Source organism: Ursus maritimus, unplaced genomic scaffold (genome assembly GCF_017311325.1).
Source record: "Ursus maritimus isolate PB19 unplaced genomic scaffold, ASM1731132v1 scaffold_24, whole genome shotgun sequence".
Lineage (NCBI taxonomy): Eukaryota > Metazoa > Chordata > Mammalia > Carnivora > Ursidae > Ursus > Ursus maritimus.
Window position 1 is genome coordinate 3,941,122 of NW_024424897.1, and position 18,320 is coordinate 3,959,441.

Here is an 18,320-nt window from a genome sequence, read left to right on the forward strand (position 1 = left end):
AGCCACCCAGGCGCCCCTGTATCCTTTTTCTTTTTTTTTTTTTTTAAGATGTATTTGAGAGAGAGAGACAGAGTGCAAGAGTATGGGGAGGGACCGAGGGTGACAGAGGCGGAGGGAGTGAGAGAGGGCTGAGTGAGGAGCCCTACTCAGGGCTGGATTTCACGACCCTGAGATCATGCGTGACCTGAGCCAAAACCTAGAGTCAGAGATGCTTAACCAACTGAGCCACCCAAGTGCCCCGTTTATGTATCCTTTTTTTTTTTTTTTTTTTAATGAAAAAGGATCACAAGGGGGAGAATGCGTTTTTGCTTACTTGAAGGCATTTCGCCTTAACAGGGGCAATTCTCGACCTAGGTGTGATGAAGCCTTGGGTTTCCCCACCAGCAGCTGGGAGGTGTCTCACTCGGAATTTGTTACAAATGTTAGATGAGGTCCTACCCTTTGTGAGTCCTTTCCTTTGAAGATTTGGAATAAATTCAAGTTATGTCTATAATGTCATTCTGATTTGCCCGCATCCTGAAAGCTTTTTGAATATTTTAGCACTTCAGATTCCTACTACACTCAAGTGTTCATTACCTTCCTAGCCTGAGAGTCGGAGAACACAGATAAAGCCCGCACCTCCCACTCCAGAGAGGAGCAGAAGTGTTAGGTGTGGAACCTGCAGGGCCTTTCCCCCGCATGCACACACGTGGGCACACAGAGAAAAACGTCTTTTTGTGGGTGTATATTGTTGAAAGTCATTGAGATGGTACTAAGTTGTATCGCTGAGCATCTTGCTTTTGTCCTCTAACAATATGTTCGGGGGATTTCCCACCCGGTCAACAGGTCTCTTTCTTAGGCTACTGGCTGCTTGGAGGTACGCATCCCCGGCTGATGACTGTCTAAGTATTCTTCATTTTTGCTATGCTCCAGCACACTCGGAGTGCTAGCTGTTCGGAGTGGGGGAGGGGTGGTGGGGTGGGGAGGGTGGGGGATGCACACAGCTGGCTGCTTGGGAATTGCACACACCCCTGGGTGGGGGGCAGAGGAATCTCGTCCTGGCTGTGGGTGTCATTGTCCTGTCCTAGAAGGGGCCAGCCCCGAGGTTATGTCCCAGGACTCTCAGGGGCGGCCTCAGGACAGGACAGAGTGGTCCAAAGAATGCCATAAAAGAGAACAGACAGGTTTGAGAAGCTCTTACGGACAGGTCAGCACCCTTTCAGCTGGAGCTAAGGCCCCGCATTGCCAGGGGCTGTCACTTTTGTCGTGCCTTCTTGGCAGGCAGGGGGCCGGGCGGCTTGGACATCACACAGCGTTGACTGGGCTGGACCTTCCCTGGAACCCCTCCATCCAGGCCAGAGAAAGAGAGATTTTTAGTGGTGTTCCGAGCAAACGGAGGCGCTCCTGGGCACGGGGAGAGCAGAGGCTGGCAGGAAGGGGAAGCGTGTGGGATCTGTGGAGAACTTCGCCATGGGGGGGGGCACACTCCAGCGCTGTCAGTGCTCCCGGAGGATCGTTCGCAAAATCATCTGCGGCAGGAACAAAAGACACAGGAGGCCCAGATTTGGACAGGCTCTTGCGCGACTGTCTCGAGAGGAATCTGATGAAAGAAACAGGCTGCGTTCCTGAGCATAGAACAGTCACTTAAAATGACAGCCCAGTCCCATCTGTCCTTTGAAGCATCTTAAATAAAGACCTCAGCCATACTAGACTTAGCCCCGGCTCGACATGCGCTTTTGTTGACCCACGAGATAAGAACGGCTTTACGTTTTTATGTAATTAATTAATTGGGGTTTTAATTAATTAAAATTGATCAATGAAAAGCCTCCAGGGCCAAATTCTCAGTAATCGCTACACCCAACGTGGGTCTTGAACTCATGATCCCGAGATCAAGAGTTGCCTGCTTTACACCTGAGTGGCTCAGTCGTTAAGCGTCTGCCTTCGGCTCAGGGCATGATCCCGGAGCCCTGGAATCGAGTACCGCATCAGGCTCCTCTGCTGGGAGCCTGCTTCTTCCTCTCCCACTCCCCCTGCTGGGTTCCCTCTCTCGCTGGCTGTCCCTCTCTCTGTCAAATAAATAAGTAAAATCTTAAAAAAAAAAAAAAAAAAGAGTCACCCGCTTTATGGACTGAGCCAGCCGGGCACCCCTGGCTTTACGTTTTTCAATGGTTGAAAAAAGATCGAAACAGAATATTATTTCCTGACATGTAAATATTATGTAAGATTCAAATGTCAGCACAAATAAAGTTTCATTGGCACACAGCCACGTTCAGCATTCATGAATCCTCGTGGCAGCTTCTGTATGTAGTACGATGGCAGCGTTGGGTAGTTGTGACTGTATGGCCCCCAAAACCTAAAATATGTATTTCTTAGGTTTTTCAAGAGATGCCACTTATGGGTGTTTGTTTATCCCCCATTTAAAAAAAAAAGTATTACATGTTCGTGCTAGCAAATGCAGAAATAAATTTTTAAAATGCATCTGTCACACCACTGGTAATTGTTTTTTTCACATGCATGCCTATGTCTCCAAGGGTCTAGCTGTCTAGGTATTATTAAACTGGGAATATGCTGGATCACTTCTTTCTTGTGCTTTTGTGCTCACATCTGAAACAATTGATGTATCCTAACTAATTTTCACAAACTTCATTGTTACCGATTATGTCATAATTTAACCTACTGGGACATGTAGGCTGTTTCTAAGTTTTGAATATTAATAAAGCTGGGAAGACTACCCTTGTGTATTTCTTGATTATCCCGAAGAGAAATTCCAAGCTGCAGAATTACTGGGCCCGTGGGTTTGGATCCCTGTCACCAGACTGTGGCCCCAGTGGCAGAACCGGGCAGGAGCCCTTCCCAACCTCTCCAGCAGGGCTGGGCATAATTATTATTGGAACATTCTCCAAGACAGGTGGGAAAGACTGGCCTTTTAAGTGACAGTTCTATGACCACGAGTACAGTTTAACCTTCCCCTCGTTTACTGGCCATGTGTATTTTTTCTATTTAGGAATAGAAATAAAAACCGTTCTTATTGACTTGAAAGTGCTCTTTATATAGTAAGAATAGTAACTATGTGAGTTAAAACTGAATGCTCTAAAAACCTCACTGAGGTGGGAGCTGATTAAAAAGTGAAGCTAATGACGTGCCTACTTTCCCAGAAAAAAAATAAAAACAAAAACCAAAAACCGGAAGTGGTAATTCTTTATCTGCCAGATCTGTGGCAGATATTTTCCCCGGTCTATTCTTGGCCTTTTAAAATAATTCTCCACATTAAAATGGTAATATTTGATTTTTTTAAAAAAGATTTTATTTTTAAGTCATCTCTACACCCAGTGTGGGGCTCCAACCCAACGACCCTGAGATCAAGAGTCATGCACTTCACCAACTGAGCCAGCCAGGCGCCCCCATCATATTTGATTTTTAAAGGATTCTCTATGTTAAAATTGTAATGAACATTGATGAACCAAATCCATCCATCCCCTCCTATAGGGTGTGGGCTTGGCTTTGTGCGCACACACAGGCTAATACTTTGCTTGTGCCAAATCCGTGCCTCTCCCCACCCATGCCAAGCCCCACGCAGCTACCACCTGTGTGCACAGGGACAGACTCTGCCGATCACCTGGGGCTCTTTCAGAAGGAGGTGAAGTAGAGGAAGTCAGTGGGGTACTCAATTCCTACCATCAGGACCCCAGCCTCCCGGAGGCCAGAGATCCAGTAAAGTGGCTCCTCTGTGCTCCCTACCTCCCCACCTCTCCAGTGCGGGGGCTGAGGGGAGACCCACGTTCTCCACAGTGAAAGGAGGTGCCCCACCTGGGTGAGCACGGAGTCCTGCTGGGTTAGGTTCCAAATGATTTCAAAGTGATCCGCATCACGGATTTCTTCAAACGAGGCATTCCACCCTCCTCGGCACAGTGTCTGGGTGGAGGAAGGAGCAGAGCATGAGGCAGCGGGTGGGGAGGGTGGGGGAGAGCCACCCCACACCAGGCGCTCGCTGAGGATTTGTTGAATAAGTGGCTCATGGTCTTGGGGGCCCTTTGGTTGAAATAAAGAGGAAGATAATGAGAGCACAGGACCCTCAACCTCTGGCCGGAGGCGGGGTGCTGAGGGTACCTGATAAAATTCCCTGGACTGTCGCTGGAATTCAGGGGAGTCGTGTTGGCCCACCGTCACCAGCACGTGGCAGGCTGGATCCGAGGGCCGCGTCAGGGCCGCCTCCAGGAGCAGCTGGGGGCTGTTCTGCTGAGCACCCTCCCTGATGCAGGGGTAGGTGTGGGTGAGGACAGAGAAAAGCCTGAGCTTCACCCCCGGCCCTCCTGGTAGGCTCACGCTCAGCTCCGGGAGGAGGGGACAAATGACTCACAGGGTCATGAGGAGAGGGGCGTTCTGAGTGGTGTACACGATGGGCTCCAGGTCATAGATCCCACTGACCAGGAAAAAGCCTGTGCAGGTGAAGAAGAGTCAGAGGGCCAGGCCGGCAGGTGGGGCCAAGCCTCGCCCCAGAGCAGACCTCATGCAGGAACGGGAACAATATGGGGCCAGCCCAGCCGCCAGGGCCAAAGGGGCAAGACCAGGGTAGGGGTGGGGAAGCAAAGCCCCCAGGTCAAGCCCTCGTGGCTGTTGGGATTTTGTGCAGCTGGTGCAGACCCTCAGGCCCAGCTGGGGAGGGGAAGCTGCCCAGCCAGACCTACAGTCCCATGAAAACCTTTGAGGTTCGGTGTGACTCCATGCGTGGTCCAGTTGGCCAGGAGCATCATGGCAGCCAGGTGGGCCCCTGCTGAGTGTCCACACAGGTAAATTCCCCTGGGTTGGGCCAGAGCAGAAAGCCAAATTCACCTTCAGTTTCCCAAATGCATCAACCAAAGACTCCCAATTTGCCTTCTGTTCCACAGGCCAGAGGGGGCAGCTGGGCAGTGTCCAAGGGGCTGACTCCACCGTCCTCCCACATTGTCTGACAAAAGGAAAGTCTGCAGCGATACCCACTCATTGCACGGATACTGCTTCTGGACAAACGCGATGCTCCGAGTCACTTGGTCTACCATCTGGTCCAGAGTACCTGCACGGAGAGCAGGAGCTGGGCCAGGATCCGTGGGGGACTCTCTCCCCTCCAAAGCCCAGCAGCCTTCAAACCTGCAGGACCACCCTCATTACCTTTGGGGGCAAGGTCATAAGCCACGATCACCACGGCCACTCCCCGTGTCGTCAGTGGGTTGACCATGAAGGCCGATGTGTCTTTACTGAAGAAAGAGACAAAGATGTGACAACTGGAGGCACCTCGGCCACCAAGCTGCTTCCACGTCCTGTCCACCCAGGGCTCCAGCTCTCTCTGGTTCTGTGTAGTATAAGGAAGAAGGTAGGCACTGTCCTTACTCTATCACATGCTAGCTATGAAACCCTGGGGGCTTTATTTAACCTCTAAGTCTGCTTTCCTCATCTGTAAAATGGGGACATCTACTTTCTCTTGGGGAAGTGAAGAGCAGACGGGTAGAGAGCTTTGCATGACAGAGCGTAAAGGTGCCATAAATCTAGCTATGAAGATGACTGTGCTTGAAGGCTGGTAGACCCCAGAGCAGTCAACTCCTCAGTGAGATCCTGGGAACAACAGCATCCTTGAAGATCTCAGATACTCCACTGCTCCTCTTCAGGTAACGAGCTGACCTGGTTTGCCCAGGGACTCTCCCACTGAAAGCCTCATGTCCTGGGAAACCCCTCAGTCTCGAGCAGGCCAGGAAGGTTAGTCACTGTGGTTTCCCTCTGACTGAGAGTAGCTTGAACATGCTTCTCACCGGGTATAGTGGGTCGAACAGTGTCCCCCAAAGGATAGGTCCAAATCCTAACCTCAGTACCTGGGAATGTGCCCATCAAGTCCATGCAGCTGTCATTAGGGATCCCGAGGTGAGGTCATCCATGATTTAGGATGGACCTCAATCCCACAACTGGTGACGTTATAAGAGAGAAAGGTGGGGGAAGATCTGAGACACAGACACACAGACACCGAGGAAGCCCCGAGAGAATGGAGGCAGAGACGGAAATGATGCGACCACAGCCAACGAAAACCTAGAGCCCCCAGACGCCAGAAGAGGTGGGAGCAGATTCTCCCCTGGAGCCTCTGGACGGAGCAAGGCCCTGCCCACACCCCGATCTCAGCCTCCTGGCCTCCAGAACCAGGAGAGAACGTGCTTCCGTCATAAGCCACCAAGTTTGCAGTCATCTGTCGCAGCAGCGCCAGGAAACTCATACCCCAGGGCAAGACGAATCTCCCTTTCTCCCTGCTCATCCAGACTCCCGACTCACCTTCCACTCTGCCAATACCCTCCATGAAAGAACAGACAGAAAGGCGAGGCTGTAAGACAGACAAAGGCGGGGGGGCTGAGCCCGGGCGACCAGGCCAGCTGAGCTCTGTCTCAGGACCACCCGGCCGGCCACCTACCTTCAGACACTTCCTCGGGAAAGTAGATGTCCAGTTTCTCCCCTTCTCCGTCCCCATAGGGGACGTGCAGCAGGCTCCTCCTGGTGGCCCGGGCATTCTTGGTGGCTGTCTCAAGAGACGGACAAGTCAACATCACCACCACCTGCAGTAATTTCTATCTCGTTTAAGGCAGAAACCCTTCTGCTGAAAGCCCCTTTGGGAGGACCGGTCAGCTCCAGCCGTCAGTGTTTGCATGAACGATGCCTCCCCAAGTCCTCATGGTCACCTGTGCTGGGGTCTGAAGCATCGCACGGGTGTGCAGTTACAACGACACCAGACTGGCCCATCCAAGCGGGACCAATACTACCTGCGGAGTCTGTCCGGAAGTGCGCTGTGGCTCTGAAGGGCCCCACTCTGTCCACTACTTCATTACATCTTGTGTGTGTTACACCTGGAGCTTCTGCTCCAGGAAGTGTAAACTTGTCCAAGTCTAAGGAAAAACCACCTTCGAGGGCAGCCAGATATAAACTCATTTCAAATAGGGGCGCCTGGGTGGCTCAGTCGGTTCAGCGTCTGACTCTTGGTTTCGGCTCAGGTCATGATCTCACGGTGGCGGGATTGAGCCCCGAGTTGGGCTCTGTGCTCAGTGTGGAGTCTGGTTCAGATTCTTTCTCCCTCTCCCTCTGCCCCTCCCCGCTCAAGTGTGCTCACTCCCTCACTCTCTCTAAAATAAATAAAATATTTAAACTCACGTCAAATAAATAGATAACAAAACAATATGAATATATAATTGAGTGCCGGATGGGGAGAGATCAGAATGATGTGAAAATTGGCTAAGACCTGGGTGGGAAGAAAGGAGCAAGGGCACTGTTAGGGAAATAGGGTGGGGTGAGAGGGGAGTCTGTATGTTCACGCTGTCCCCCAAGTGCTCCCCCCCAAATCAGTGAAATGCAGGCAGCTTAGCTCCCTCCAACACTGGGCGCTGAAGAGTATAAATTGGCAGGCTCTTCTGAAGGACAGGCTGGAAATACATATCAAAGCCCAAGAAGATCATACTCCTTGATGCCTAAGTCCTTGTCCACATAGTTTTTATAAGGAAATAATCAGAAATAGTCCCAAAGACTTGTGTTTGTTTGTTTGTTTGTTTTAAAGATTTTATTTATTTATTTGAGATAGAGAAGAAGCACGAGTGGGGTCAGGGAGCAGTGGGCAGAGGCAGAGGGAGAAGCAGACTCCCCGCTGAGCAGCGAGCCCGATGACACGGGGCTCGATCCCAGGACCCGGAGATCATGACCTGAGCCGAAGGCAGACACTTCACTGACGGAGCCACCTAGGCGCCCTCCAAAGACTTGTTTTAAAGATGCCCACAGTAATGCTATTTATAATAGCAAAACTCCAGACACAGCCTGGGTGACCCGTAATAATAGAAGGCTGCTCAAATACATTATGGCTTATCCCTCTGCTCGGCTTTATCATGTAGCCTGGCATTCACCATCCTTGATGAATGTATGTATCCTATCTGTCTGTTGCCTTCACCGTGAAGACAAGGGCTTTGCTCTGCTCGCCTCTGTACACCCAGGGCCTGGTAGGTAGTAAACAATTTAAAGAAAAGTGTGTGATAGGGGCCCCTGGGTGTCTCAGTTGGTTAAGCATCTGCCTTCTGCTCAGGTCATGGTCTCCAGGTCCTCGGATTGAGCCCTGAGTCAGACTCCTGGCTCAGTGGGGAGTCTGCTTCTCCCTCTCCCCTGCTCATGCTCTCTCTGTCTCTCTCTGTCTCAAATGAATAAATTGAAAAAAAAATCTTAAAAAAAAAGAAGATTGTGTGATAAATAACTATTTCAACAAGCAGTGCTGGGTCCACTGAATATCCAAATGAAAAAGAAAAAAAGTTTCTTGATCCCTACTTCACACCACACCAGATCAGTTCCCGACAGACTATCTAAACATGAAAGAGAGGACAACAGAGCTCTTGGAAAAGAGAAGAGATCTTCATGATCTTGGGATAGACAAAGATTGCACGAATAGGACCCCAAACACATTAATCAAAAAGGAAATGGATGAGTATTTCATGATGTAAAGAGCAAAACAGGTGGCCTAAACAGCACTTGGCATGATCAGTGTGGTCCTTCTGATACTGAAACTGGTGGGAAGAGACATGAACTTGGGATCCACGTCCCCAGCAGTGCGCAGGTCCCCAACCTTGGTGGCCACGGCAGTGGGCCCAAAAGGAAAACTGCTCCTCTGGGCGGGGTGATCCTGCAACTCCAGAAGGGGGCAAACTCAGTACGTGCAGACAGGTTGTAGAAAGTGTGTTAGGCAAGTGTGCGCAAACGGTTAAAACAGGCTGTCTGCATTTCAGCTGGACTGCTCAAGGCCAAGAGCAACAAAAATGATGGTAGACGCCCAGTTTCCCCATGCCAAAACCAGGGACCAGGCTGCCTTTGCAGGACAGGCAACGTGGTTGCAAAACCAGTTTTGCCATCACTGACCATGTCTACTGACTGCCCCCCGCCCCCCCATCTTGGAGTGAGGGGACAGGAGAAGGAAAGTTTTCATGGGAGAGAGATGTGCCATGCTGTGTGCTGTGGGTCCCCACTCCCTCTCCTGTGGAGGGGTGGGGGGAGACTTCCCATCTCCTAATGCTTCAAGCGACCAACTGCCCAGAGGGCCTGATGTGGGACTCCTGCAAAGGTCTAATGACCAGAACGAAACAGGCTCCCCATGTGTGCATGAGCTGCACTGGGCACAGACCACTCTGCAGGACATGCTCAAGATGCATCTACTAGAGACATTCAGTGAATCAAACATACGGCATTTGCGATTATAATCTGAAGTGTTTAGGGGCGCCTGGGTGGCTCAGTTGGTTAAGCATCCGACTCTTGATTTCAGCTCAGGTCATGATCTCAGGGTCATGGGATTGAGCCCCGTGCTGAGCACCCCACTCCGTAGGGAGTCTGCTTGAGATTCTCACTCCTCCTCTCCCTCTGCCCCCCTCCCCAAATAAATAAATAAATCTTAAAAAATTTTTGAAGTGTTTATTAAGAATGTAACCAGGAGGGGCGCCTGGGTGGCTCAGTCGGTTGATCGGCCGACTCTTGATTTTGGCTGAGGTCATGGGATGGAGCTCCGCATGGGGTTCTCCACTCAGCAGGGGGTCTGCTTGAGGATTTTCTCTCCCTCCCCCTCCACCCCCCCCACCAACTTGTGCGCACACTCACTCTCTAAATAAGTAAATAAACAAATCTTAAAAAAAAAGAATGCAATCGCATTGTATAAATTGTGTTTAAATGTTTAGAGGTGAATTAATCTGTGACAATTATGAGCTAACTCGGTTATGAACATTAATTTAAGAAATACATGAATGCCATTCATTTTTCTTACAGAGAAACAATATGTGTGTGTGGTTAAACAACACACAAAAGGCTTTTCAGTGAAATGTTGCCTCTGCCGTCTCTCACCACCCGCTTCCCCTACCCCCAGCCATGGTGACTTTCACTATTAATATGGAGGTAGACCCTCCCAATCTTCATCCGAATGGGAGCATATTAAATACATTTCTGGCCTGCCTATTTCACTTAATACTTCCTAGAGAGTTTTCCCAATTAGCACATAGCTTCCTTGCTCTTTCTTTTTTTAAAGACCCCTTTTTTTAAGATTTACTTATTTATTTTAGAGAAAGAGAGACAGCACATGAGTGGTGGGAGAGAGGCAGATGGAGAGAGGGAGAGAAAGAATCTCCAGCAGACTTCCCACTGAGCATGGAGCCTGACACGGGGCTCAATCCCACCACCCTGAGATCATGACCTTAGCTACCCAAATACCTGAGCCATCCAGACGACCCTAAAGACCCTTCTTAATATTCCATCCCATGGCTGCATGTTAATCCATGTGACCAGTCACGTAACCAGTTACACCAGTTGCTTAGGCCAAACAAACCACATCCTATCATCAGGAAATTCTCCCACTTCCACCAAATGCCCCCAGTTACTGGTCAGTGCCAACGACCGGCACACCCACCCTTTCGCTCTAAGGCTCAAATCCATCCAGGGCTCCTGTCTTAGTTGGCTCTGGCTCCTGTGCCAAAATACTATAGAGTGTGGGGTTTAAGCTGTAGACCTTGACTTTTCACAGTTCTGGGGCCTAGGATGCCTCGATCAGGGTGCCAGCCAGGCTGGTGTCCGCGGAGGGCCCTCCCCTCGGGCCCACACCGCCTCACTGCACACATACACACCTCTTCCTTGTGAGCCTGTGGCCCTCTCTCCCTCTCTGGGGAGGCAAGCTCTCAGGGGTCTCTTCTAAGAATCCAGACGGGTCAAGACCCCACCCTTCTGACCTCATTTAACTTTACTCACCCCCTTAGAGCCCCGTCTGCAAATAGAACCACACCAGAGGGCAAAGGCTTCAACATGGGAATTTGGGGAGGACACAAAGATTCAGTCCAGAATAGCTCACACACCACCCCAAAGTCCTGGGGCTCTACAATATCGACTCTCCCCCTGCTCCCCTTCCTCTAAGGGCTGACCCTGACCACCCTCTCACCCACCACCCATCATCCCCCTCACCCGCTCCGTATCTTCTAGAGCCCTTGCCCCTTCTAGCAGACTATGACGATTACTTCTGTCTCCAGTTCATGGCCTATCATCTTCCCCTTGGCCCGTTAAGAAGCACAACAAAGGACAGCATAGAGCATACAGTCAATGGCATTGTGATAACGTTGGATGGTGACAGATGGTGACTATTCTCATGATGAGCACTGAGTCATGTATAGAGCTGTGGAATCACTAGGCTGTACACCTGAAACTAATATATCATTGTATGTTGACTATCCTTCAATAATAAAATAAGGAGAGAAAAAAAGAAAAAGATTCACAGTGGCACACGGGCAGGGGTTTTCTGTTTTGCTCACTGATCTATCCCACGCACAAAATGAGTGACCTGCACTTGCCAGGCACCCAGTAAATATTCCCCAAAGGGATCAGCCCACAATGAAGCACTCTTCTGCTGAGAGGCACCCCAAACAACCCTGCCTCGACCAGCCCTGTATACACGTCCCACTGTGTGCCGGGGTCTGAAGGAAGTGCATTGGGGTTCCTGGATCGGGAGCTTGGTCATTGGGAGTCTGCTGCCTACTGCCCTCCATGGGGCTCGCCAACTACCCTCCCAGCAGCACAGTGTGAAGAGGGTTGTGCCTGACAAACGCATTGGCAGAGTGGGTTCATCAAAAGATAGCAATTTGTTTTTCCCAAGAGTTCTTAAAGGCATACGTGGACCAACGGGACTCATTTTGTGCCAGAACTAAGAAAAAGACCATGAAATTCATGTTCTAAATTGAAGAGCAATTCAGACCAAGCAGCTGGAGATATTCCCTATCATGCACACGTCTCCCTCAGACATTAAAAAACTCAGGTGACCCTGAGAAACAGGGACTGCCTCTCTGCAGGAGTCGGCTCAGTGGTTGGTGGGGGTAGCTGGATGCAGGGGCTGCAGCCTCCCCCCAAGTGTGAATACCACCCGCCCTCCAGTCCCTGCACCCCGGGGCAGGAACCACAGGAGGGCTTCAATGAATAAACCATATTAAAACATCCTTTTTTGATCATGCAAAAATTGAATTTCTATTATTTGCAACCAAAAGTGTCCAAACTGTTACAGACAGAAACACCAAGTCCATGGACTCATCCCGAGCATGTGTCAGGAAGTAGGGGAAGTGGTGGCCAGAGCCCCTAGAGACTTATGCAAGCATGGGGCAGGGAGACCAGACAGTCCCAGCAGGCTAAAGACCGAGGGTTTGTTACATGCCTTGGCAGGAGTTTAAGAGAAGGCAGGGTCCCATCAGCCACCCTCTAGTTAACAACAGGTGGTGGAATTATGGATGGTTTTATTTTTAAAATCCCTTTTAGTAGGCATATGTTCCTTTTGTAATAACAATTGTTACCTAAAAGCAGCCAGGATGGTGCAGAGCAGGGCTACTTAAGTGTGGTGCGTGGGTACTGGGAGCCTCACCCTGTTTGCTACTGGTCTGTGATGAGCTAAGTAGGCAAAGCCAAGTCAGCATTTAGACTATATGCAGTTTCATAGAACGGCTCTGTCTGTTGGACTAAATAATAAGAAATCGGGGCTTTCAAACAAAAACTTGTACAGGAGCAGCCCTCGTCACAATTGCCAAAAGGTGGAGACAGTCCGAATGTCTGTCAGTGGAGGAACGGACAAACAAAATGCGGTGTGTCCACACGAGGAAGGCATGAAGTAGCGACAGGTGTCAGACAACAGGGACGACCTCCAAAACCGCAGGCCAAGGAGAGCCAGATGCTAAAGGCCACACGTGCGTGATTCCATTCATACGAAATGTCCAGAATGGGTAGAGACGGAAAGCAGCGGGAGGGGAGAAATTGGGTGACTGCTTAACGGGAGGAGGTCTCCTTCTGGGATGAGGAAAATGATCTGGAACTAGGTAGCGGTGGTCGTGGTCGGTGGCTGCACGACACGTGAACGTTCTAAGTACGACTGAATGGTGCACTTTAAAGTGGTTAAAGTGGTACATTTTGTTATGTGTACTGTAGCACAGTCAACAAAATTGGGGCTTGTATCTTTTGTGCCTCACTTTTCTGGTAGAGAGGAAAAAGCCCAAGATCTGAGCCTGCCTGGGAGACCTGGTCCCTACTGTCAATCACGAGGCTCCACCCACCTCACTGGTGATTGGTCCTCCTGGAGAAGGGGCGTGGTTTGGGGGCCTGGATGCTGCAGGAAGCTCTCAGAGGCAGGGCGCCCAACCAGGTTCAGAGCACATATTTCTACGTATCTACCTACCCACCTATCTCTCTCTCTACCTACCTATCTACCTATTCATCCATCCATGCACCCACCCATCCATGCATCCATCCATCCTCCATTTAGTATACAACATATCGGTCCTAAGAGTGTTGGTAAAACAAGTTTAAAACTACTGAGAGAGGAAATAGTTCTGAAAACCTGCCCCTCCCAGCCCCCTCTGCTCTCTGCCCATGCTCACTCAGCAGTCCCTGTGTGAGCTTCCTCCTTCCCTTTTCTTAGAGCATTTATTTTGGGAAACTCATTGTGAATCCTTTCTCTACCCCTTTGAGGTGTATGTAAATATTTGTAAAAGCTGAAGGAGTCTCTTGCCAGTTATACAAACTAGGAATGTTTTCCTCCAGGACTGGGGGAGCCATCTCTTTGAAATGTAGTCATCAAGGAAGCCAGCACCCCTACCCCCCAGATTCCATAGGTGGGCAGGAGCCTAACTTCAGGGGTCTGGCTCCCAAATTACAAAACTACCTCTTGTCGTGAAGAGATGGGAAGTTTTCTTTTTCCTCTGGCGAAAGGCAAGTAGCAAGTACAGGTGGCCTCGCTAATTACCAGGTGTGGAGGAACGAGTGTGGCTCTGTCGGGCTCTCTTGTTTGAGCACAGATATCATTTATCTTGAGAACGGGTGTATCTGTTCTGCGATGGGGTGTATGCCTGCCTGTGTAAAAGGGTGACGTTTCTCTTGGGTCCCTAGCAGCTTGCCTGTGGTGCACATCGCAGTTTGGCTTAATCCTTACTCGATAATAACATGTTTTCTTTCTCTCTCTGTCCTTTGTGGAGAGGCTTTCTGGCTTGGCAGGAGATTATTTTTCATTATTTGCTCTTTGTGTCCCTTTGCCGCCCCCTGTGAGTTTGATTCTGGGGCAATCCTCGAGTCCGCAGGCAGCACTGATGAGGTCTGGGGGGCTCCTCCAGGAAAGGCCGGGCCGGTGCTCACTCACTGACGCTGCCTGACCGGCCTCACCCTGTCAGCCTGCTCCGTCCTTACCTGGAAGCTCAGCTTGGGGAGGGAGCCACCATCATGAGCTGCATGAGCCTGGGTAGGTTATTTAACCCCATCAGGCAGGGGTTAAATAACCCCTTGCTTTGGGCCCAACATTGGGGGGGGGGCGTCTGCACAAAAAAACTCAGTACTGAAGATTGTTTGGGGCTGCAGGTTTGTGTCCCCCAACATTCCTATGTTGAAGTGCTGCCCCCTAATGAGATGGTATTGGAGGTGGCACTTTTGGGAGATAATTAGGTTTGGATGGGGTCATGAGGGTGGAGCCCCCGTCGTGGGATTAGAAAGACCAGAGCTCTCGCTCGCTCACTCTCTCCCTCTCTCTGCCACAAGAGGACACATGGGCAAGGCAGTTGTCTGCAAGCCAGGAAGAGGACTCTCACCAGGGAACCAAATCGGCCAGCACCTTTGTCTTGGACTTCCCAGCCTCCAGAACTGTGAGAAATAGATTCCTGTTTTTTAAGCCACCCATTCTAGGGCCTTTTGTTATGGCAGATCAAGCGGATCAACACAAAGATAAATAATATTTAATTTAAAAAAAAGTTTTTTAAAAGTAGGCTCTATGCCCAGCATGGAGCCCAAAGCCAGGCCCAAACCCAGGACCCTGAGATCAAGACCTGAGCTGAAATCAAGAGTTGGAAACTCAACTGATTGAGCCCCCCAGGCGCCCCAGAGAGAAATAATATTTAAATTCATTACATATACATACATATTTTAAATCTAAAGTAATGCTAAATGTCCATGGCCAGCAGAATGTCAACATTTTAAATAGAAACAGGCTCCAACCCTGCATGGGCATGGCCCTAATGCCCCCCTGCTATTGGGCTCATGGTCTGCATCCATGAAATGGGTCAGGGGCCCCTGCGGCTCCTCTGGGCCAACTACAGCACTGACAGCAGGAAGGTGAGGGGACTGTGAGCTTAAAGCTGGGCACGGGATGGACAGCCATCACTGATGGGAGTCTCGGAGGGCAACAGGCAGCACGCTCTTCTTAGCTCTTGCCCCTTATGAGTGACTCACTTTCCCAAAGGGAACAGCTCTTCTCTCCTTCAGGACAATTAAGATAGACAAAGAGGTTTTTGGGGCGCCTGGGTGGCTCAGTCAGTTGGGTGTCTGCCTTTGGCTTGGGTCATGATCCCAGGGTCCTGGGAACGAGAGGAGCCCCAGGTCGCGCTCCCTGCTCAGTGGGCAGCCTGCTTCTCCCTCTCCTTCTGCCCCTGCCCCCTGCTCGTGCTCTCTCTTGTGCTCTTCTCTCTCTCAAATAAATGAATAAAATCTTTTAAAAATAGCTTTTCTATGACTCTGAAAAGCCCAGGACACAACTCCACTCCACTCTCTGTCGGGGCAGGGAGGATACAAGTATGTGCTGGAATGAACCTCCACTAGCCTGTTCCTCTAGCTGGGTTATCTCACTTTAGAGAACCACCAACTCTGAGAGCTCTGTTCGGTCTGCTGAAACAAGGATTTACCAACATCCAATTTCCCCTACTGAGGGGAGAGGCTGGCTGCTTTCTCACACTTCCTCCAAGGAGCCTACTTCCCCAACCCCGCACAAGTGCTTCACTGAGTGTTAAAATCGTGCTACGACACTCTGGAGACACAAGACAGAAATGGGAATTCACCTTGACACCTCTTCATCAGCTTATAGGTTCCCAGGCCCTGATTTCTTGAAAGAAACAAATATCTTCTTTGCTTCTTACGAATAGCATCAACGTCGCATGTTCAGTGGCCAAATGGGAGGCCTTTCTGTTTCTCAGTCCACCTCCCTGTGCCGCCGTGGCACATCGCCTAAAGCGCCCTGGCATTGCTGGCCAAGTGGAAGAGCAGGTGGATCATGGTCCATGGGGCGTTTCCTGCCTCCAGCTATCCTGCAGCGAGGGCTCCTGGGTGCCTGGGCTCGAGCCAACGAGGCTTGCCCAGTGCCTGGACTTTGGGAATTGCCCCCAGAGCCTCCTCCTGTCCCCGGCATTCTGAGCCACCGCCACCTGCCAAAGACCACCCACAGCAGCCATGGAGAGGGCCCCCAGTACCCTCCTCTCCTATGCGTGAGTACGTCCTCAGGGTCTCCTCGGCTCCCCGTCGGATGACCCATCTGCTGGGGCTGTACTGATTCTCCAGCTCCTACGGGACACAGACAGAAGGCGGCGTAAGACCTTTGTTTTCCACACTGTGCCCCCACCCCTCCGAATGTCTGGATGCTCCTCTCTGCCTTGAGAAGCCCTCTCCCCAATATCTCAGGCTTTACAGATGCCCTGAGCTTCCTTCAGCCCCTTCAGTCTCCAGCCTGGTAACCCGCTCCCCACTCTTCCCCCACACCAATTAATTAGGTATTTCAGATACAATGAACATCGCAGGTGCTCTCAGGCTCCTGGTCTAGAGCGATAGTCATGCTTTAAATAGTGGCCAGCCTTAAAAGGGAGATGAGGTCCCATAAATGTGTCCTGCTTAATGCCACTGTGGGCACCACTCCTACTGCTGGAGTCCAGGGAGCTGGGGGGGGGGGTCACTACAGAGGAAGTGACGTGGAGCTGATCTTCTCTGAAGAGGCATGATTCTTTTTTTTTTTTTTAAAGATTTTTACAGAGAGAGAGTGAGAAAGAGCAAGAGAGTACATAAGCAGGGGGAGGGGCAGAGGGAGTGGGAGAGAATCCGGAGCGGATCCCCTGCAGTCAGAGTGGAGCTGGACACCCGGCTCGAACCCACAACCTTGAGATCATGACCTGAGCCAAAACCAAGAGTCGGAAGCTCACCTGACTGAGCCTCCCAGGCGCCGCTGAGGGGGCAGGATTCTGATTGCAAAAGTCACAGCAAAGAAACAGGTGAGGAGAGAGGAATCAAAGGTCAGTTTGGAAATGCCGATGGGCCAGACTGCTGAGACACAGAGGTAAGGCCGAGCCTGGGGGAGAGGGTCTCAGATGTCAGGCTAAGATGCACAGGCTTAATGTAGAGAGCAGCAAGGAACCAGATTTTGGAGGAAGAGCTCAAAGGCAAGGAGAAGGAGTGAAGCCTAAAATGGGAAATTTGAAGACGGGGTGGCTTCATGGAAAGGTCTTGGGCTCTGGAGTCTGATGGGTTGAGTGCCATCCAAGCTCCAACACTTCGAGGCTCTTTTACTCGGGCAACTCACTTACAGTCTCTGGGTCTCAGCCCACATCTCTATAACGAGCCTAAGAGTAGCCTCCCGAGGTTGAAGGACATAAGGCATGTAAATGAAGTAACACTAACCATTCAGGTGGGGTTACTGCCTCCTCCCGGTGAACGAGATTCTTGGCCAGCGTTCCTTAGCTCCGTACAGTCTGTGTCTGCAGGCCATTTACAGCCATCCTGACACGCGCTGTGAGTGCTACCATCATCTTCCCTGTTGGTAGGCCGGTAGGTATGATAACAATAACGCAGTGGGTTCTGAGAGTCCTCTGGTGTTGCCGGGGTGTGGGTGCGCATGTGTGTGCGTTGTGTGAATGTGACAGAGAGAGAGAGAGAGAGAGAGAATGGGATTTCTTGGCGGCAGTATGCGTAACTTATGATTCTCTGAGAATCTCGGGGAAAAAACCCCAAAAACCCCAGAACACTGCCTGAAATGCAGGGAAACTAGTTAGGAAATTATAGCTGAGTGACAGTCATATTAAGGGCTTTGTGTGGTTTCTAGCCCTCACGATCTGGGTCCAGTAAACAGCAGCCTTTCTGCACCTTCACCATCGGGCACATCCTCCATGGGTATTGCGGAAGCTCAGGTCAAGGTCGGGAACTGTGAACTTTTCTCTACCCTTAAAACCAGGCTCACCGAAGCCTGCCTGTGACCAAAAGCGAACTACATCAGGGCGCTAAGCTTTCGGGGCGGCACACAGGTGCTCACCTGCGCCCTCGAGAGTGGTCGGTCTACGGGCTCCTAGACTCCCCTCCTGGAACTGCCGCTAACCTCCGCGCTGCACGGCTCGGCCCCAGACGCCCCCTGCGACCCGCCTACCTCTTTAGATAGCTTCTTCCAGGGAGCCTCGCCTCGGGGACCTCGGCCACGGACCTCCATCGTCCCTCCACGTACGGCCAGAAGGCGCGCCCCGGCCTTTTACACGCCGCGGCCGGGGCGGGGCCAGCCGTCCTGGTGACGCGAGCCCGCCGTG

The 18,320-nt window shown here is 51.0% G+C and overlaps 1 protein-coding gene across 3 annotated transcripts; it reads right to left on the reverse strand.

The window, feature by feature from the left end:
- Positions 1-717: 717 nt before the first annotated feature.
- Positions 718-18,300, reverse strand: AFMID (arylformamidase). 3 transcript variants are annotated; one of them, XM_040640120.1, is made up of 12 exons: positions 18,167-18,291; positions 17,428-17,560; positions 16,233-16,323; positions 6,404-6,508; positions 6,268-6,316; positions 5,125-5,210; positions 4,957-5,047; positions 4,679-4,776; positions 4,337-4,415; positions 4,087-4,228; positions 3,787-3,891; positions 718-1,508 (listed from the first exon to the last, which is right to left on the reverse strand). In XM_040640120.1, the coding sequence occupies exons 2-12, from the start codon at positions 17,428-17,430 to the stop codon at positions 1,476-1,478; spliced, it is 882 nt and encodes a 293-aa protein (XP_040496054.1). In that variant the 5' UTR covers positions 17,431-17,560; positions 18,167-18,291; the 3' UTR covers positions 718-1,475. The 3 variants fall into 3 exon arrangements, with proteins under 3 accessions (XP_040496054.1, XP_040496052.1, XP_040496051.1); XM_040640118.1 differs by lacking the exon at positions 17,428-17,560 and having other exon boundaries at positions 4,957-5,029; positions 18,167-18,300; XM_040640117.1 differs by lacking the exon at positions 17,428-17,560 and having other exon boundaries at positions 18,167-18,300.
- Between the last annotated feature and the right edge of the window lie 20 nt (positions 18,301-18,320).